Here is a 22843-nt window from a genome sequence, read left to right on the forward strand (position 1 = left end):
TTTTATTATTACTCTTCTGCAACACCCAATTTTATCTGGGCATATAGAGAAGCGTGTAAAGAAGAAATATCAGGATGAAACCAAAATCTTCTTCAAGCTTACACTGGCTTTGCTTTTAAAAACTTTTTGTAGATGTGTCATTTTTTGTAGTTTATATTTAATTGTGAACTGTATGCTTCTTTCCTTTATACTTGCTAAATCCAACCTCCATCTCCACTTCAGATATAAACATAATATAGCATGCAGCATACCAGTGTGCTTTGTTTATATACCAAATATGAGGCTATGGCAGTATAAGTCATTAAGAACTTATCAAGACTTAAAATGCTACAGCAGCATAGCTATTCCTGCTGCATTGGTGCGGCTGCTGTAGTGCTTCAGTGGAGACACTATAGTGATAGGAGGGGTTTTGTAGTTAGTTGCTGCAGTGAGTGCTGTAGTTTACACTGAAACACTACAGAGGCACAGCTGCTCTGTTAGGCTACGTCTACATTGGCATCCCTTTCCGGAAAAGGGATGCTAATGTGACGAGTTGGAATTGCAAATCCGCGGGGGATTTAAATATCCCCCGCGGCATTTGCATTTACATGGCTGCCGCTTTTTTCCGGCTTGGGGATAAGCCGGAGAAAAGCGCTAATCTAGACGCGATTCTCCAGAAAATAAGCCCTTTTCCAGAGGATTTCTTATTCCTACTTTCAAGATATTTAAATCCCCCGCGGATTTGCACTTCCGACTCATCACATTAGCATCCCTTTTCCGGAAAGGGATGCCAATGTAGACGTAGCCTTAGTGTGTCATTATGGTAGTGAGTTAGTCCACCTCCCTGAGAGGTAGCAGCTAGGTCAACAAATTCTCCCACTTGACCTACTGCTCTCTACACTGGGGGTCAGGCAACATACCTACACCAGTGTGGATTTTTCACACCCCCTATAGATGTAGCCATGCCAACGTGAGTGATCAGCAAAGACCAGTTTTGAGAATTACTGATGCACTCCCAGTGTGGTTGAGGGGGAAAAAAAACCCCACATTTTACTTATGTTCTACAAATGCTAAGACAGTGAAGACATTTATAAAAATCAATTTAATTGTTCAAGCATCATTTTTGTTTTTAAAAGAAAATAGGGGGCTACGCTCACCTTCCCCATCTCTCTGGCCACGAAAGCAAACAGAGAGCCTGCTGACAATGATGACGTCATTCTGTTGCCCAGCAGGAAAAAAAATGTTATATTGAGAGAGAGAGAGAGAGAGAGAGAGAGAGAAAGAGAGAGAGAGAGAGAGAGAGAGAAAAAAGAGTATTTGATGATGAAAGCCCAGACACTATTTTTTCCTCATGTTTGCTTAGCAGTACTTAAACTAATGGTATAACTGAATTACTTTATATGGAGACTGTGTGTTTGAGATCACCATTTTTGTTTTCTATTTCTCTGTCAAGCTGCAGATGCTGTGAATGAAAAAATGTTTTTTAAATAACTTGCATATCTACTATTGAATTTACCTGCATGCTTCACTGCTTTCATTGTTCTCTGTACTTCCCCCGAGCTGGGTATTAGTTTTAGATCCATTTTCCTGTTTTGGCTCCTGCTGATCCTCTGGCAGCAACAGCAAGGCATTTCTTAGACAAATTGCTGCAAATTCCATACTGGCTACAGGGATAGCTGAGGACTGCCCATCACTTGAAAGATAGAAGTTAATTAGTAAATATACTAATATTACTACTTAAAAAACAGAAATCTCTAGAAAAAGTGAGTTCAGGAAGACACAGAACTTTGTCCTATAGACCAGTGGATGATTAATTTCATGCTTTAATAAGCTACATTTAAAGATTAACTTACTGCACTCAACAAGATGATTCTCTCCTAATCTAGAGCTCCATCCATGGAAATCTCATATATTTCAAGAACGCCATAAATGGGGTGCTGGTAAAATCAGAACCTTTGGATACAAAATTCTAGGGAACTTTTTTCTTTTTATTTGTACACTTTGGTTTGTAAAGAACTCACAGAATCGGTGCTCATACAAGAAAACAACAGAATACATGCACTCATTACATTGTGAAGCCTGTAGACAAAGTCAAGAACAGTCAATTCACACAATCTCACTTCAAGTATTTGGCTTTTACAAGATGAGGTAATTTACCTAACAAGTCGTAAAACTTTATACACTATCTACTTGATCCCTACCTATAGGCTACTTTCTATCAGAGTTTTTTTCATAATCATTTCCTTTCTATAAATAATTTAACATGCAATTATTTGGAAAAATACAAATTCTAGAGAAAGACAATTTTAGAAAGTGGCCAACTAACTTCAGCTTCATTCAACACATAAATAAGCCTTCTTTGCTGATTCAGCACTAGACACCGACTAAGACCTCAATCTTGTAAACATTTCAACATGTGAGTAATTTTAACAGTACATATTGTCCCATATAAAAATACTCACATTTAACGACAGGACAGTTTAGAATACTTTTTCTGGTAAAACAACCACACCCCCTTTACTGAGATGGGTAGAAAGTAAGAGTATAGAAAAATTGCGTACTTACTTATAAACAACATTCTGTATTGATTGCGATGCAAGGACTATTTTACGATGATAGCCCTGGCCTACTATAGATTGTACAATTCCTTTTTTGCTTGGAAGACCTTTTGTTTCTTGTTCTGATGTCTAAAGAAAGAAGGATTGAAAATATCAGTGAGGCTGAACATGTGATTTTCTTGACATAAAAGTTGCAGAGCTGAGAAAACAATTACAGCCACTCTCCGAGTTACGACCACCTCCACTTACGACCATCCGCACTTACGACCAAAGCGGTCGTAAATGCGGATCCGAGGTACGAACGGCGATCCGCACTTACGAATGGCGCGGTCGCCATGTAACTCTATGGGATCCGAGTTACGAACACTTCGAATTACGGACTAAGTATTGGTCCGTAACTTGTTTGTAACTCGGGCAGTGGCTGTACAACATGTGCATTACTGAACTCAATTAACATGTATTAATTTGCAATTTGTCTGGAAATGGTAGAATGCCCCAGAAAAATTTACTATCATCCAAATACTATGAAGGATTAGGAACTTTTAATACATTCTTAAAATGCAGTTTTAGTATTCCCCAACTAATTTGAAGCTTCAGGGATTATTTCAGATAATTTGTTCAATAATCTATTGACATAGTTTTTCCTCTTATGAAAAGGACAATGAACCAAGTCATTTTCAAGAGTCAAATTTAGAATTGCTAGGACATTAAAAATTTCACACAATATGCAGCTAAATAATCTTAACTACCAATATTTATGCAGTGGACATCTGTCTATCTCAGGGGTATCCAAACTTTTCAGCCCGAGGGCCGCATTAACTATCAAACAGCAGTTCGGGGGCCGACTACACACTTGAGGTCCAAATAAAAAACAATCAAAACATGGATGTTGTTTTTAATTATTTATTTAATATTATTTTATTCAGTTATTATTTAATAACACATTGATACACTACACATGAACACCTGTATTAGTGTGAATGGTGAAATTGTTTCCTGGATGCCAAAATAGCAGACATTTCTGGCTTTAGATTTGTTGTCCCTAACATCAACAGTGACCTGAGATTATCATCGGACAAGTTTGTTCTCAAATTGTTCTTCACGTAATTTTTTTTCCGTAGACAAAAAGGTCTCCACGGGCCGGATGAGAGGGCCTCGTGGGCCGCATCCGGCCCGCGGGCCGTAGTTTGGAGACCCCTGGTCTATCTCATTAGACAATGTTTAAAATAGTCCTTCAAAATCCCTCCTAAACACAGAGTGAGTGATACTGTAGCAATATATAAAATTACCCTAAATTAACTTGTTAAATATTGCCTACTGCGGGGTGGGCAGGAAGGGGCAAAAAACTCAGTATGAAATCTATAGGGTAGGGAGAGCAGCAATAAGTCTCTAAGTACATACTTGATGTATTTGGGAGGTCATTTGAACCAACAAAGATGTCAGCAATATTGATCATTATCTCATTATTATTTATAGATATTCCGTGTGATCTTTTGCCAGAACTTGTCTATTAACAGGCTGTTGGCAATAAGACATCATTTGCAGACTAAGATTCTCCTTAGCAAAAAGTTGTTTAAAAAAAAAGATGGGTGAGGTAATATCTTTTAGTAGACCCACTTCTGTTGGTGAAAAAGACAAGATTTTGATCTTGGACAGACCTGAAGAAAAGCTCTGTTTTAACTTGAAAAAGCTTGTCTCTTTCACCAACAGAAAAGGGTCTACTAAAGATAGTATGTTCTTGAACCAATGTTCTTGAACCAATAGGGATAAAAACACTCAAACAGTTACAAAGACTCATGCTAGATCAGTGGTTCTCAATTATTACACCACATGGGCTATATATACAACCTCTAGTATTATTATCTGGGCCACAGATGCCAGGTGGCAGCTGCCCTGACATTGGCCTTCTGCTGTGCGGGGTGGACCAGCCCTGGAATCCTGCAGGGCAACTGGCTGCCCATCCTGTTCCCTCGCCATGGGGCTGCCCCAGACTTTGGAGCTTGGTGGTTAGACAACTGACACTCACCCAGACCCCAGGCTCCCAATTCCCAATACACAACCCTAATGTATCCCCAGAGCAGGTACATCATGTGCCCTGAATAAGGCAGGGCTCCTGGCCAAACACTCTAGTACATATTTGAGAGAGTTTGTCTCTGCACAAGTCTGTATGTTCAAAAACTCCTCATACTCGCTAAGAGCCAGGACCACCAAATTTGGTATGTAGCTTCCCCTTATCATAACTTAAAGCAAGGTAAGGGTTTGGTTGTGCAAGGAAAATGGGACGCACTGGGAATGGGGTTGCTTCCCATAAAACCATGCAGGAGAGAGACAGACTCACCAGGCAGGTGAAAGGGACTGGCTGGGGGCGCCCTCCCCAAACCCTTGCATCTGGGACTGCCCCAGCCCCAAGCTTCCAACTCCCCAGGCGCCTTTTAAAGGAAGGTGTGGGGGAGGAAGCTGAAGCTACCCCCCATCCCCAATTCATACAGGAACATTGCTGGCTGTTCCCAGTGGGGAAAGTTCACATTTTGCTGCACTCCTCACTCTGGCTGGGGAGCACAAGAGACAGATGGACCTGGACCTGCCCCAGACTGGGGACATGTATCCTACTCCAGCTGTGGCCATGAAGAGGTGCTCCTCACCTGGCCCAAAGATGCTGCAGTGAGAAAGGGCTGAGGCAGTCTTCTCTCTCCATGGCAGCCTGTATACTAAACCCCTCATTGCAAGCTCCACCATTTTATTTTCCAAAAAAAAATAATTATTTGAGCTAAGGACCCGAGTAATACTGGATAAGAAAAAACATAAATCTTCTACTAGTATATAATTATGTAATTAAAGACTGTATCATAACATATATGCATAAGGGATCTGAATTAAGATTTGATTTGATTTTGCAACCTCAAACTTTGAATGTAGCTTTGTATATATAATTTCCTAGGTATTAAAAATATATAAATTCCCATCATACAGAATCATCTTAATCCTTGAGGGGGTCATGGGCATGGCTGGAAACTTTAGGACCAATATTCAATGTGACACGTACCCTTGTCAGTGCATTTCACAAATATCTTCTGATTGCAGAGGTACATCAAGACACAGCATCCTTGGGTTCAATTCCTGGGGTTCAGGGGAAAGACTTGCTTCTTCTAGGCACAGACCCTTCCCGCCTTGATCCCCTCAATCCAGACTCCACCCAACTCTTTCCCCTATGACCTGCCCCTACGTCAGCCACAGCTCCGCATACAAGTTTTTTCTTCAAACCTAGCTTCTAATCCAAGTTCCAGTCCTAGTATCCTCCTTTCTTTGTCCAGATCTCACTCTTGCTCCCCATATCCCCTGTAAAATCTCTGGCTCCCAGACCCAGTCTTCCTTTCCAAACTCTTCTTCCTAGTCTTCTTGACCAACCATTCTCAATTTCTTTTTCCTTCCAGTTCTTAACATAAGAACGTCCATACTGGGTTAAAGGTCCATTTAACCCAGTATCCTGTCAGCTGACAGTGGCCAATACCAGATACCACAGAGGGAGGGATCACAACAGGTAATCCTCACGTGATCCCTCCCCTGTCTCCCACTTCCAGAGAAACAGAGGCGAGGGACACCATTCTGACCCATCCTAGTAATAGGCATTGATGGACCTAACCCCCATGAATCTATCTAGTTCTTTTTTGAACCCTGTTAAAGTTCTAGCCTTCACCGCATCCTCTGGCAAGGAGTTCCACAGGTTGACTGTGCACTGAGTGAAGAAAAATTTCCTCTTGTCCCCCTTGCATTTCAGACAACCTGCTGTTCCTGTTTCACATTGCTTGGACACCAGCAGGGAGAATACTGAGAGCACAGGACAGTCTCCCTGCTCAATTCCAGCACCTGAAGCAACTGCAGGGAAAGTCCAGCTCAGCCTCTGCAATCCCAGCAGCACTATGCTCAATGCAGACAGAATTTGGCTGCCACACTTTTATGGAGCATGTGCTAACAATTGTTTTTGTCTTATAATTTTGGCCAAATGTGGGCAAACTTTCATGGGAAAAGCAAAAGGCAAATCTCTCTGACTCAAAGGCAACTCCTCTGACCAAATTTAAAAACCTGGCTACTCAACAAAATATTGAGAATGTTTAGGCAAAAGGACATTTTCCCCTAAACAGCTGAACCATTTTTGCTGAAATATTCAAAAAGATTCCTATCACATATAGTCCTGATATTAGATAGGATTTAAAAAAAACTCAAGTCCTAAGGGATACAAACCAATCCTTATGAACTAGAACAAATGCCAACCACTAGATGACACTGGTTAGAACGAAAGAATCCTTATGAGACAAGTATTCCCACAGGATTCCACCCACCTGTGCTTAAAGCATCTATTACTGGCTACGATCAATGACAGAACATTGAACTAGATGGACTATGGCTCTGATACAGTAAGACAAATGTACAAGATTTAGATACTGGCATAATCAGCAGTAAATGAATACACATCCAAGAAGACATCAAACATATCTGTGCATGCAAATGTAACAATAAACCTGTACTCAAATCATACAGCTTAGCACATAGACCGGGGATGCATACAGGGGTAATTTCCAGTGGGAGAACAGGAAAAAAATCCATCCCAGAGCAGAAGCAGCAGTTACACTGTATCACCTAGTGATGGCCTACATGGACTTTTACGCTCCCTCAAGGTAACTGGCTGACAGTTCCATCTTAACCTCACTACTTCCCATTCCCCAGACTCTTTGCACTGGGCACCTCGGCAGAACAGAATTCCACAACATGGAGAAGGGTGTACTAGGGATGCAAACAGATAACCGATTAGCTGGTTTCCCCAGAGCAGCCCACCCTCCCGCAGCCTGCCATGGCTGGGGCCGGGAGCTGGCAGCCAGCCCCCTGTGAGACTGGAAGCCACTCCAGCAATGCCAGAGCAGTTCCCCCTCCTGGGATCCCAGTTAACCGATTACATGGTAGGTAAACCTATCGTTTCACTAGTTAACTGATGAATCAGGATTTTACATCCCTAGGGTGCACAGCTCATGCAAGACCTTAAATCCAGTGATTCTCTTTCACAATACAACTACAACAGTTCTACTGGGTCAAGGAGTAATATGGCCTTAAGAGGGAGTATCAGTATGAAAGAACAACAAGAAGCTTAAGCACCAATGAACAGTGGGATGAACGAGATGGCTTGTTAAGGCGAGTTTGAGTTTTCACCATGGAGAAGTAACACGCTGTATCTTATCAGCAGGTGAAGCTTCACCACAAACTACTACTGATTCTTTCCTAATCTTTATTTTTAGCCCTAAAATAAAGTTAGTACAAATTCAAATGTAAGGCACTCAGAAACTAGGCAGTACTCCAAAATGGAGTCTTTTCCACATGTACCAGTGAGTTAAATATGGTCTAAATGCATTCGTGTCATGTAAATTTGTCAGGAGAAATCATGCTTCACTAGGCTCACACAAAGGCTACGTCTACACTATGAGTTTTCTCGGCAAAAAATATGCTAATGAGGGATTCATTTGCATGAGTCGATCTCATTTGCATATTTTCTGCCAATCCATTTTTGCGCTGGGGTTTTTGCACAAAAACAAGCAGTGTTGATGGGTCTTTTTTGCGCAAAAATCCCTTTAGCCGCAAGATCGGTAAACCTCCTTTTTTGGGGCATAAGGATCTTGTGGAAAAAGGGGTTTGTGCAAAAAAGAAACATCCACACTGCTTCTTTTTGCGCAAAAACCCATAGCGCAAAAAACAGATCAGCAGAAAATATGCAAATGAGATCTCAACTCAAGCAAATTAGTCCCCCATTAGCATATTTTCTGCCGGAAGAACTCACAGTGAAGACGAATCCAAAGCCTATAACTTTAGTAAGGAATTTTTGTAATATCCACTTACATGTTTTCCTTTTATTCCTTACTAATATTCTAAAATAGCTACCATCACATTTTTGACCTTATGAATTCAGTTAACCTTGAGACCTCAATTTCTGCTTCAATAAGATGGAGATACTGCTTATCCACCTTTATAAAGCATGTTGAGGTCTTTATACTAAAACAATCTGATATAAATTCACAATATTATTATTTGTATAACTAAATACTGCAGAAGCAGTATTGTAGAAGCAGTATTGTCATGCGTATGGTATAATTCAAGGAATATTTCTTCTTTTCAAAAGAATGCTGGTTTTCAGAAGCATTGTGTCATCAGATGGCTTCTGAAGTATAGTTACTTACCCCTTTGTTGGCAGCAATGCAGCATTCTGCTAGTCTCAACCAAAGGCGTGGGTTTGAGTGGTAGACTTGGACAGCTTCTATCAAGCATTCAAAAGCAGCCAGGGGCCTCCCAATATGTAAAAGCTGAATTCCACAGTTGTATAGCAACTCGTACCGTTTATTAGTCAGCAATGTACACATAGGTCTCCCTGAAAATTTCTTGCCTGTGAGAGGTTAGATAATATTGGTATCCAATTTAAGAGGGCAGAAACAAAAGAAGACTGCTGGAAAAATAATTGTATCATGTAAACATTCACTAACTTCCCTCTGTAAAATTCCTCACACCTTAGAGTTGACCTGTGAACAAACACTTCCACTTTATTTATTAGAATATAAATTACTTTAATCTTAACTATGCTGATTATTCAATGTATTAGATATCAAATATCATACAATTCCAAAGCTATATAATTCCCATGGTTTCTTCATTATTCTCAATGTTTGTAATCAGTTAGGTCTGTTTTTCTTATAGTGCCTTCCTCCTCCCATCCTTCTCCCCCCCCCCCCCCATTTTAATGTAATTCTAAACAGCTGCTGACTTTTTTTTAAACTGACATGATGGTATATACCATCATAACACACACTTATTTTTGCATGTCAACCTGAGAACTAGTTGTCAAAGTGTGGATTTAACATAAAATGAAACACTTGGTGTAAGATATTTTATCTAGAAAATAAAGATACTCATTAACAGTTACAATTAGGATATTCATAATGCAAACCCAGAGAGTTTGCTTACAAACATATCTTGACTTTTTTTGTATTTAAGACAAAATGCAGTTAAAATTATTTTTAAGGAAGTAAATGAGAGAGCCTACTGAATCTTGGCGGATTAATCTAAGCCAGCAAGAAAACGATACACATTTCATCATCTATTTCTGACAGCAGGCAGCTATACTTTGAAATCCAGTACAGGCTGGGCCTCCCTGTTCTGGCACCCTTGGGACCTGACCAGTCCTAGATGAGGGATTTTGCCAGACCAGGGGAGGTCATTTCTGGACCCTTGCCACCAGCTTGGACACTGGCCTCCCAGCCGGCTCCCCACCAACTCCCTCCCTCACTGAGCAGACATCGCTGCCATGGCTCCGGGACCCACCAAGAAGCCCTATGTACCGCACTGGAGCTCCGGGACCCACTGGGCATCCGTTCGCCGTGGTTCCCTGCCCCACCATGCTACTGCAGCTTTCAGCCTCACCAGGCAGCCACGCACCAAGTCTTCCAACCCTGCTGGGCAGCCCTACTGCAACACTCTGGGCAGCCCCACCATCAGCCTGCTACAGGAAGGCCACTGTCCTGCTGACCCCGCTGGGATCCTTGACACTGGCGCTCCACCAGGACATTCTGGTCCTGCAATATCCGTGCTGGACCATGGATGTTGCTGGACCAGAGAATCCTGGTTAAGAGAGTTTCAACCTGTACACTCAAAACTCCTTTCCTTCTTACCCTGTCCTTCATGGATTACTGAATGGTAATGACTAAAAACAAAGTAAGATCTCCAGAAACAATTTATATTTCCCAAAACATTCAGTTCTTTACCATCCTTTTCTTCTGTTAAAAGTCTTACCTGGGTCTGTGCTACCTGTTCCTAGTTGTGCACAAGCATTATCATTTTCCTGCAGGGCCTTTTTAAAGTAGAAAATTCCTAAATTGTGTTTTCCCATAGCAAAATGAATGCAGCCGAGATTGTTCCAAAACATGCACCTTAAGCATTCACCTGAGAGAACAGCAAAATATTATCAAAAATCAAAACATTTTATAGCATGTTTTTATGATACATTTTTAGTAAGATACTCCTGTGAGGAGCTAAACTACACAATATGAGGCAATACTACCTACTACTACTTCTGGATACTATTTTACTTCTTCTGAACACATAACATTATTTAAATGATAAGTGGTAAGGGGTTTAGTGAGCTTCTCGTGCATCATATTCTCCAATAGCAGGAGAATAAAACTACTTCGGCAGATTTCAATGTAGAGCACATTCATCTGACAGTTCTCTTAGTACTTCATGTGTAAATACTTCTTGTTTTCTGACATATGGCTCCTGTAAGAAGGAAATTCTCACATGACATTATCTGTTCGACGTTTAATAAAATAAGCAAATACACTAATCCAACTAATACAAAAGCAGAAGAGAAACGAGAGCTTCTTGGATTGAGAATGCACACATATATGGCACTCAGATAATATTGTGATGAGCATTTTGCAAGAGACAATTTATATTTTGAGCTATTTACAAGTGGGCTCACAAGATTACCACTGATAAAGAATATGACAATTTCTAACCTAAATAAATATGAAATTGCTTAATTGAGTCTACTCAAGTAGTCAGAGAACTGATATTTACAATATATTCCATGACTATATTGACACAGCTACCATTTCTTCAGCAATACCTGTCGATGAAGGAATATCCTTGTGGTACTAGAGCACCACAGAGCATTGTGGCATTTAATAGCTATATCATTTAAACTATAAAACATAGGAATGTCTTTTCTTCCATTAAACCCAGTTTTATAATTCATATAAACTGGGTTTTCCAATATCTGAAGTTACCAATATTGGCTAAAAGAAAACAATTATGCCATCCATCTCACCTGACAGAAGACAAATATTTAGCAGTAGTTTAAACTCCACAGGATTAGAGCCAACCCCTAACACCCCATGCAAACTTTGAATTCACTCAGCAGTTAGTACTGTCACTCACACTAGCCTTTCATTACCTTCTACTGGTCCAAACAAAATCTGGTCCAAACAAAAATAATCTTTTCATGTAGCAACATTACTAAATATCTGCTAAGCTGGATTAGAGTTTTGTTTTAAGCATACACAAGAACATTTAAAGGATGGGAGAAAAAGTATATGGAAAATATACTAAAGAAGATTAAAAACATGGTTTTTAAGGTCCCCTTCCTCGAATCAATTACACACATGCTTAACTTGAATACGCATGAGTAGTCTGACTGACCACAATGAGAATTAAAATACAGCCACTCCCCGACTTACGAACACACCAACTTATGACCATCCGTACTTACGACCAACCTCCCATTAACCCCATTATAATATTTTCGAGTTGACAACCATGTATGTCAAGTTTTTTGAACAGCATGGGCAGCGCATTTAAGGGTATTTCTGACTGACAACCAAATCGAGTTACAACCAGGTGCTCGGAAGATAACGGGTTCATAAGTCGGGGACTGTCTGTACTGGAAAACCCAGAGCATAGAAAATATAAAAACACTGAAATTTATGCACCAGAAAATGCCTTTTAAAACTAAACTCAATGACACTACGTGTAAAGTGGTTGCACAGAGTCTAAAGCTTTAATTTACCTGTTTTCATAAATCCTGGATGTTCAGCAACGTTTGAGCTGTTTAATAGTTTAACTGCTTTCCGATAATTACCCCTCAAGTATTCAAAATTGCTCTTAAGAAAGAGAGAAGGAGCAGACTGTGAACAAAACAAAAAATATTACTTAGCAATTGTGTTAGTAGATCTATTTATCAGTCATCGGTTATTGACTACTGTTGCAATTTTAAAATAAAGTGTTCATTTTAATGCAACAAAATTTATTCTTCGGGTGTATGGTTAGCATTTTTCTCATTCTAGAACTCACATAATCAACAATTCACCTTAACATCTAGCTAAATGTTTTTGTAATTGCTTTAAAAAAACACCTTGAAAAACACAACACACAAGATGTAAACTGTTCTATAACATTCTTTTCTTCTTATGAAGAGAATGCAGTAGAGTGTGTGTGTGTCTTTTTCTACCTCTGCAAAAATGAATTGTATGGGACATACCGCCTCCAACAAAATGAAAGGATTTTTAAAAAGCTTTCATTGAAGCAACAGATTTAGTAACCCCACATTCTATTTCTTATTCATCAACTATGGAGTAATTTTAATCCTCTCAATGTACAGGAAAACTTACACTAGTCAGGGAATGAAGTTCACTGAATCAACTGAAGATTAGGGCTTCCATAACTTTTTAGAGAAATTTACATTCTTTTTGAAGTTGATTAAGGTTATTATATCTAATGCTTCAGAGTTTGTTTATAAAGGGCTTAATTTTTTAAACTTTTATATCTTAAATTAACAAAAACCCTTGTGTGATTTCCTAAGCAAATAAATCAACCAATCCAAATCATAATTCCATAATAAGGAGCACTTATATAAAAGTAACTATAAACAAGACTAATCCGAAAGGTCTGGACTCACAAACTTTATGAAAGAAATAAAGCTAATAAGTTTAAAATCTCAGAGGAGTAGCCATGTTACTCTGTAAGTTTAAAAACAATGAGTAGTCCTATGGCACCTTAGAGCAGTGGTCCCCAACGCAGTGCCCGCGGGCGCCATAGCACAAGCCGGGGCATTTGTGTGCACCCGCCGAGTGACCAGGGCCGGCCCAAGCCATTCTTGTGCCCTGGGCGCACGGCGCACACACGACGCGTGGCAGCCTAAAAGGTTGGGGACCACTGCCTTAGAGACTAACAAAAATATATAGGATTATGAGCTTTCACGGGTAAAAACCACTTCACTCATCTGGTGAAGTGGGATTTATCCACAAAAGCTCATGATCCCATATATTTTTGTTAGTCTCTAAGGGTATGTCTACACTACCACCCTAGTTCGAATTAGGGTGGCAATGTAGGCAACCGGAGTTGCAAATGAAGCCCGGGATTTGAATTTCCCGGGCTTCATTTGCATAAAGCCGGGTGCCGCCATTTTTAAATGTCCGCTAGTGCAGACTCCGTGCCGCACGGCTACACGCAGTACAGACTACGTAGTTCGGAAATTCAAATCCTGGGCTTCATTTGCAACTCCGGTTGCCTACATTACAACCCTAGTTCGAACTAGGGTGCTAGTGTAGACATACCCTAAGATGCCACAGGATTACAGGCAGTCCCCAGGTTACGTACAAGATAGGGACTGTAGGTTTGTACTTAAGATGAATTTGTACTTAAGTCGGAACTGGCGTCCAGATTCAGCCGCTGCTGAAACTGACCAGCGGCTGACTACAGGAAGCCCGAGGAAGAGTTTCCTAGGCGCTACCAACCCAGCAGCACCCCAGCTGCTCTGCCCAGGCGCCCTGATTCAGCCTCTGCTGAAACTGACCAGCAGCGGCTGAATCAGGACGCCTGGGGCAGAGTAGCTGGGGTGCTGCCGGGTTGGTCCAGTAGCACCGAGGAGCGGCGCTGCGGGACCAACCGGCAGCGCCCCAGCTGCTCTACCACAGGCGTCCACGAGAAAAGCCTGGTCTGCTGGGGTGGGGGCCGGGAGGGACCGCGATGCGTCTGGGCGGTCCCGCCTCCCGGGTCCTCCATGGCTTTGCTCCGCATCTCCCTGGTCTGCTGGGGGCCCACCCCCAACAGACCAGGGAGACGCGGAGCAGCTTTTCTCGCCCCAGAGGACGCGGGTGGCGGGACCGCGGCGCGTCTGGGGCGAGAAAAGCCCCGTTGGTAAGTACGGATCCGACATAAGTCGGATCCGCGTAACTCGGGGACTGCCTGTACTCGTTTGTAATGAGTTTAGTTTTAGGACAGAGAATTGAGTTAGACTGCAAACAAAATATGCTTAACAAAAAAAACCTTACATTTCCAGCTGTATTCATAACTGACTTGATCTCCCTTTTACATGCTTTTAGAGACTTCATCTGAATATAGGCTCTCACTTTATACTGTTAAATTAAAAAATAAATCATTAGCATAATTATAAAAATTGACAAAGTACTTTAGATAGTTATGCAGTTTGATGCAATCTGTAAAATTGTACATTAACAAAAGTTTTTAAAAAGTGTTTATCAAATTTTTAAAAATGTATTACAGCCTTCTAACAAAATAAACCCTATAGTATCATGTAAAATGGATTGTAAAAATATATTCAGTAGGATGCTGAATAATGAATTTCAGACCCAAAACTTAAGAAATGTCAGCACTTTAAAATTGTACTGCTGAGATTTTAATTACTATTGTGGTAAGTAACTTCTATACCTGAAAGATCAGAGAAAAATATTTATATTTCATTTTTCTTTTTGTTCATTTAATAATACTTTGGGGCAGATCCTCAGTTAGCGTAAAGTGTCAATACCATTGCAGTGTAAGCTGTCATAGAGCTCAATGGAGATACAACAATTAATACAATTCTGTCCCTTTGTTCTTAGTCAGCTTCCTTTGCTTATGTAGGTCCTACGGAACAGGGGAGAAATTGAAATATACACATATGGGGAAGGGGGGAGAGAGAGAGAGGTGGGGGTTGATTTTATAAATAGTCAAGAGAATTCAAGGAGCATGTGTAGTATCCAAAACTACTCAAACAAATGTTTAGGGATTAACTAGCTTCACTGCATGCAATATCTCTTCTTAATAAAGATAAATGAAATAAATTTTATGTTGCATATGAATATCTACTTCTGGATACCAAAAAGTTCCTACCTGATGTATCTTAGATTTTGCAGCTTCGATTAAAGCTCCACTTTCAGCTCTTTGATTAGATAACTCCTTACTTGTGTTATTACCTATCTGAACACAAATGAGAAAAAAGAAAATATTGTATCTTTAATCCAATGTATGGTGGTTTTTCCTCCTCTTAGGCCTAATAGAGGGAAATCAATGTCCAAAAAAGAGCACTCATGTTATATCCAAATCTATATCCAAGAATGTACCAGATTACAGTGAATGAAGTTTCCATGTCTACATAAGAGTATCTTTAATATCATCACATCCTCATCTAGTACTTAAAAACCACCTAACAATTCACTAACATGCACAGAAGTTAAGGACGTTTTATCTATACAGCCTTAGCTTCTGAAAACTAGATTTCCATGTCAGGTGAACTATTCTCCTTCAGACTGTTCAGTAAATATACTGTACTTTTAAGATAAACAAGATTAGTTTTGTTTAATATATCAAAGAAGTGTTCGACATTCAGGTAGGAAGTGGATTTTGGTTAGACAGGGATCTATTTTCCAAAAAGGCACTTGGTTAGTAGCAGAATTTCAGTGCCAAATACAACAGATTTCACTCCAACAACTGTCTCATATACTCAATGACATCTCATCATGCAGAGGCAATTCCTCTGACCTATTAGTTACTTCCACGGCTCAGGGTCAAAGGAATTACAGTCCAAAGCTACAACTTCTTAGTTACAGCTCAGAGCTATCATCCAAGAAGACAAAGTGGGCATATTTGACCCTAAGAACTGTAACTGTCCCACTAGTGCAAAATCTGACAATAGGAAACAACTCTCAGTCCTTTGCCAGTAGCAGACCCAGTATGTAGCAGGACACAAGGAAATACATACATTTCACATGTAATTAACTGAGTTAAAGTGACAAGTAGAATGCCCTTAAGTTTTAACAACTGCTAATAGTTTAACACATCTGAAAAGCTACGTGGTTGCTTTTGGATTAGCCCAAACCATACATCAAAGAGGGTTGTGTTTTTTGGAGGGGAGGGAGGGTTTGTATTTTTCATTTTTTAGCAAAAACGCTGAAACATACCCACCTCATTGTTTTTTCCATTTTTGTTATTGTTGTTGCCCTGTGAAATCATTTTTTCCAAAACAGAAAGCAGATGCAAGGCTTTCTCAGCTTGAAAAGTTAGCAGATACAGGTCTACGAGCAGGAAACACACAGCCTGGGCAAATTTCTCTTCTACATCAGACAAAGAAAGGAGAAAGAAATATTATAGTCTTAATAACACCACCAAGTTAGCCATAAAGCACTCTCATGAAGTGCTCTAACAGTAATATGAATGCACTACATATGCTAATCTTGATGAACAAATCTACCAACACTGAAAATGCTGGCCTGTCATCACTAAAGTAGAGAGAGACAATTAAACATTTCCTCTTAAAAATTAATTTTGAAAGTTCGTCTAACTGATAAGCACTGGAGAACCAATCCCATAAAGGGTTCAATGTGGGCAAACCTATATGGCTACAAGGAATCTCAAAGTAAGCAGGACTCTGCACAAGCTTAAATATCTCTGTATGGATGCCTTTGCAGACTGAACCCTAAAGTCACGTATGATATACATCAGTATGACAGCTGAGACATCGAAAATTATCAATGTGTTGTTCTTTCAGTTCCACTCTAATGGATTTACTGAGGACCTCATACACACTGACAAGAGCATGTATCAGCAAACAACCTTAACACTACCGTAACTCAGCAAGATTTAATATACCTTTTCATACAAGCATGATACCATTCCACTACATAGAGGGCCATTGTTTATAGATGTGGGCAATTTAATTTTCAAAAGTGAGTGCATACAATTACATACAAGTTATTGCAGTTCCTTACAACTTGTACCCCTTATTAGTTAACTTGCACAAATACATGAATATCTAGTTGTATGACTAACTGCCCTTTTGTTCATGTGCATAAAAGATTCTGCATGTACAATCATAGTATGTGCACATCCATCTTCAGAAATAAGTAAACCCTTAACATCCATTTAATATTTAATATATTATTTATATGTTCTCCTGATATCTTAAGACATAGTGCCATGTTTGAATCATGCTTCTTTTAATATACACAGATAGCACTACACATACAATACATTATTTCTAAACCTCAGCTGTGTTGTGTGTGTGTGTGTGTGTGTGTCAGTTGCTAACAGATCATTCATATTTATGTCTCACACACACGCGCGCGCACACACACACGCACACGCACACCATAACCAGAAGAATCAAGCATCAAGGAGCTTAAGGTCAAGAAATAGTTTTGACATTCTGCAACCGTGAAACAAGAGGAGAACATTCTGCAACCGTGAAACAAGAGGAGAACAAAAATAAGTAGTAAACAACTTTGCACTCCTATCTACATACCAAAAGGTTCTATAAATTGGTAAAGTTTCTCTCCGACTGATATTGCTTCAGTATATTGACGCAGATGATAGAGAATAATCGCTTGATTGTAGTAAAGCATGCTGTTTTCAACATCATCTAAGCCATCCATTTCTTCAACAGCTGAATGAACCTACAAAAATGTAATTTGTTTTATTCAGATTTCTTATAGTCACTGTGGGGGGTGAGGGAAGGGAAGAGTCAATATTTGGAAACGAGTTAAAGCTACAGCATGATCCATGTAAGAGAATAAAGAATATTTTTACCCATATTCATAGGCTACTAAACTTTTATATAGTGTTAAGGTTAAGTATTCACATAAACAAAGCATTTACAAAAATAATTAAAAGCATAAAATAAAGCTACTTTAACACCCAATACAGTATTTTATTTAATAACTTCACAACTGATTTCCTGTTCCCTCAAGTAGTAGAGGACCCAATCAGGATATAAAACAAAGATGCTTCTTGAATTCAAGAAGCACATCACTATTCTTGAATTACCTGATTCTTCAGTTGATTAAGTGTTTGTCTCAAGTTGTCTGTTGTAGTTTGGTTACTTTTACAGAACTCTGCAACAGCTGTATTCAAAATTATTTTGTAGTCATCTTTGTTTATTTCTTGCAAACAGCTCAGGTGTTGCAGACAAGCATCATAATTCCCAGCCTGGAAGCGGGCACACGCACCAACAATATGCATTGGGAAAAAATGTTTAATCAACATGTCAGTATCTCCTAATATAAAAAGTACTCTCTTTCAGTTTATAGAATAAAAAGTTTTATTTCCTCTCTTCCCACCTATAAACATAATTGTTTCCTACAAACCTTAAAGACCGAACATAGCTAGAGCTATAACTAAAGGTGCGCTGAAATGGAAGACTGATAAAGATTAATATGGGATACAAGTCAAAAAATTGAGCGCAATATTCAAAGAAATTGAAAAAAATCTGTGAAAGAAAAGTTCAAATGGAAGAATCCTGAAGTAATTTGAAATTAGTAGGACATTTCTATTGCATTCATCCTTGCTTATATTAGCCCTATGGAATCTTGAAACTAAAACTTTGTTTTTCTTTCTTGTCGTAATCCCTTCCCCATGAGCACCCTTTTTTTGTTATTGTAGAACTGCTTATAAATATCAGGTTGGGACTCTGGGATGGGGGGGGGAAAGGGGAACGAAGCAGTGAAACATCTGGATGGCAAAACATACTAAAGTTTAGCCTATGTAAACCAACATATAAAAAATAAATGCAGGTGAAGTTTGAGGTCTACCCACTTGAATAATGCAGCTCCAAATAAACTACTTTACAATTTATTTGAGGGCATGTGCAAGAGGGTACTTATGTGCCAGCACCTGGACATCATTCTAGGCCGCTGTGTCTCCTCTGATTTGCATATACCAAGTAGGTTTCCATTTGGGATCTGGCTTATTAGAATACAACAAAACTACCTTTGGCCTCCCAGGTGCAAGCAATTCCTTTCCTAGACAGCAGGGTTTCACAATAATCAATTACCCTCTGGTCTTTTGAGTCCTTTCTGTCTCCAGAGCACAAACTTCAGCAATACCACTTGGAGGTGTTGCTGCTGAGAAGTAGGGAAACTCAGTCCTTCCTCTTCCTCCTGCTGCTCCAGTCTCAGTCCTATACAGGAGTGACAATCTGCTCTGGCCTCAAATTCTTCTCCTCTCCATCCAGAGGTTACTTCCTATCTGACTTGTTAAGCTTACAGGTTCCTTCCCTGTTCTGAGACTATTTGTTGCACTCCAAACCCAATGCTGTTCTCTTGGGTCTCCCTGAGCTCCTCCTTAGCAAGATATTACACAAGATCTTACTTTTCCATTCTGCTGAACCTAATCCACTGAGCCACCATGGGCTCCTCTCAGCATCCTTGTCAGGTAGCTCTGCCAGTAAGCATAAAGCAGTGCAACAGGGAAAGAACAAAGAAACATTTAGTGGAGTTACTTATGGGCAATTTAACACTATGCAACACTGGCAACTGGAAGAGTAGACGTGGCTCTGTCACATCCTTAGAACCTAATACATTAAAAGTCTTCTAGGTACAAAGACAGAGATATTATCTCATGAGTGGATAAGAAAGGTAGTCTGGGTCCATTTTAGAATCAACAACAAATGTAGCAGCAGGTCATTCAAAACTGATATGAACTATTTTAAAATAGCTCAAAAAATCCTTTCCCACTATCCAAAAATAAAAAAAGGATATCTAAGACAGGACAATACGACATGGAATCACTTGAGAAACAGGAAAGTGATAATCCAAATGCCACTCAAGTCTATATTAGAACAGTTCTGTTCTATTTATATAACAATACTATATAAGCAGTATATATGGTATTGATATATAAAATGGAAAAAAGAAGATGGACCTCAAAAGTGAGCAACACAACCAATTGAAATTATTTGGATCAGAAGAAAACTGGTCTATGCAATTCAAGTTAGAAAAAAGTAAGTGCAAAGGACACAAAGAAGGGAAACATACCTCCAATAACCACAGAATACAAAAAGGACTGAAAAATGAAGTAAGGGGTAAAAGAAATTAAAAAGCTTGCAGCCTGAATCCTCACATTAGTAAATATACAAACAAAAACTTCCAGAAAGTATAAAAAGAGGTATTGAACATGAGTTTATTAAATTCCCAAGCACAAGTGCTTTATGTGGACATTAAATATTGTGTAGCATTCAGGTCACTACAGAAGTAGTAAGGACGGACAGAATGAAAAATAAATTGTATTTTTTTAAATATTGTTAAATCCACAAATTGCTAGCTAAATTTATGGACATTTTTCTTCACTGAGTGCACACAGAGTTGACAGAACTGCCACAAAGGAGCTATATGCTTATTTTACTCAACTCTCACCATTTTCATAGTATTGAATGTGACAGAACTCTGTGAATCAAGAAAGAGATTTGGTTATGTTTCTGGTTGGCCTAGAGTTACAGGCTCTAAACACAGAATCTGCTCATATTATATATCATATCTTAGGGTACATCTAGACTAAAAAGCCTCTTTCGAAAGAAAGCGTCTAGACAGCAACCAGTATTTTCAAAAGAGAGAGCCACTTTTTCGAAAGAGAGCACCCCTGGCAGTCTGGATTCTCTCTTCCAAAAAAAGCACTGTTTGCATTCAATAACGCCTTTTTTTGAAAGAGCGCTTTTGAAAAAAGGCATTATTCCCTGTAAAATGAGGTTTTCCAGTCGCAAAAACTGTCGCGTTCTTTCGATTTAATTTCAAAAGAACGCCGCAGCAGTCTAGACACAGATGAAGTTTTTTTTCAAAAAAGGCCACTTTTTTTGAAAAAAAAAACCCTGTAGTCTAGACACCCTTAGACTGATCGAAGTGGACAATCCACTATATTTAATGAAGTCTGATACTAATTTAGATGTAATGGTGGTTGTTGATACATTTACTATTATTCTTAAAAAACAGAACAAATTGGTTATAGTTTAACTTAATTAAATTTAACAGAAATTTTTTCAGATTTAAGTTGAAGTCTTTTCTTACAATGAAAGCTTGCAGTGCACTACTTGACAACTCCTTTTCCTGATCAGTAATCCCAGAGGAAGTAACTGTTCCTTCATGTTTCTCTGTTCCCTGATCTACAAAATAAATGGGAGAATAGAGGAAAACATTAGTTATCATATTTGCAGTTAAAGTTAAAACATAGTTCAGTTTCTTCACTCACACATTCCATTCTTTTCCCTCTTAAGATCTTCTTACTCAGAGCCAAAGTACCTTAAGCAATGACAGCAACACTGTCTGATAAATTCAACTCTAAATTGATAGCACAAGAACTTGGGAATGAAAATTTCACCCTGAAAGTTAGAATTCCTCCCCTGAAAATGTGAACAATGATCTTCCCTTGCTAAATTACTTACAATGTATAAGCATCGCATCAGCATGGATTCATTTTTACAGTTTATCAAACTGAGTAAATAAAAGCTGTAAACTCATACATGACCGATGCATTTTAGATTTCATTCTTAAAAGTAGAGGGGTTTTATATTTACAGAAAATAGCTGGCATAAACCATTACTAAGATATTACTGAAATAAGTTTATCAAACAGAATTATACAGTATTTAAAAGTTTAACACTGCATAGAAATCACATGTCCTGAAAGTCTCCAAAATGATGGGAACCATAATTTTTTTTAAACCCTTGAAGATAAGTATTTCCTATTTCTCATGTTTTGCTGTTTCAGTTTTACTCTAATCCAGTGGTCTCCAACCTTTTTAAGCACAAGATCACTTTTTGAATTTAAGTGCAATCCAGGATCTACCTCAAACCCCAATACCCTTGCCCTGTCTTCAGCCCTGCCCCTTCTCCAAACCCTCTGACCCACCCCTTCCTTGATGCTCTGTCCTGATCATTCCATCCACTTTTCCTCCCCCATACTCACTCACTTTCACCAGGCTAGGGGAGAAGGTGGAGGCTCTGATAGAGGGGTTTGGGAATGTGGTAGGGGCTCTGGCCAGAGCCGCTTGGGGCAGAGGGCTGGGGTGCAGGCTCAGGATTTGCACTAGACCCCTCTAACCTCAGGCAGCTCCTAGGCAGTGGTGCAATCACCCCTGCCCAGGTGCTGCACCACTTCTGAAAGTGCCAGCATGTCCAGCAGCGGCTCCTGGTGTAAGCAGGAGGGGGATGGCCTCATTATCCCTGACATCAGTGCCCTCCTCCACTGCCTCTTTCACCCTGCACAGCAAGGAGGCTCCAGGGCTGGGGCAGCTCCACCACAAAGGGCAGGAGATGCACAGGAGATGCACAGGAGGGGGGGCGCTGCTGAAATGCTGGCACTTGATAGGCTCCAGGCCAAACCAGTCAAGATCACTTTTCAAAGGCTCCAGGATCAACCAGTAAACACCAAACTACTGGTTGGTGATCACTGCCCTAATCTATATTTTGTCGTCATTTTATTAGGCATGGGGGGGGGGCTCTATAAATCTACTGTTTTCTTCCTCTCACTAGACACTAAAATTACAGATTTACAGAATAAGATCTGTAAATTACACAGTACAGATTGAACCTCTCTAGTCCAGCATCTTCGGGAACTGACTAGTGCCGAACCAGAGAATTAGCAGCATTACCAACACTTTCACTGCTTACTGGACTCTTAGAAGACATTTAGGGGAAAATTAGAGCTAAATAATAGCACAGAATATGGACAGCCAAGACT

The 22843-nt window shown here is 39.6% G+C and overlaps 1 protein-coding gene across 6 annotated transcripts in view; it reads right to left on the bottom strand.

Moving 5' to 3' along the window:
- Positions 1-22843, bottom strand: part of CNOT10 (CCR4-NOT transcription complex subunit 10) — a 56420-nt gene that overhangs the window by 28672 nt on the left and 4905 nt on the right. For all 6 annotated transcript variants that reach the window (XM_075921970.1, XM_075921969.1, XM_075921968.1 and 3 more), the window contains exons 2-12: positions 21173-21267; positions 18162-18323; positions 17641-17791; positions 16305-16453; positions 15234-15320; positions 14396-14479; positions 12133-12250; positions 10359-10508; positions 8756-8958; positions 2545-2666; positions 1496-1672 (exon numbers count right to left, since the gene is read on the bottom strand). In XM_075921970.1, the coding sequence (XP_075778085.1) occupies positions 1496-1672; positions 2545-2666; positions 8756-8958; positions 10359-10508; positions 12133-12250; positions 14396-14479; positions 15234-15320; positions 16305-16453; positions 17641-17791; positions 18162-18323; positions 21173-21267 (1498 nt within the window). The remainder of the gene's footprint in view (positions 1-1495; positions 1673-2544; positions 2667-8755; positions 8959-10358; positions 10509-12132; positions 12251-14395; positions 14480-15233; positions 15321-16304; positions 16454-17640; positions 17792-18161; positions 18324-21172; positions 21268-22843) is intronic.

This window comes from Pelodiscus sinensis, chromosome 2, assembly GCF_049634645.1.
Source record: "Pelodiscus sinensis isolate JC-2024 chromosome 2, ASM4963464v1, whole genome shotgun sequence".
NCBI lineage: Eukaryota > Metazoa > Chordata > Testudines > Trionychidae > Pelodiscus > Pelodiscus sinensis.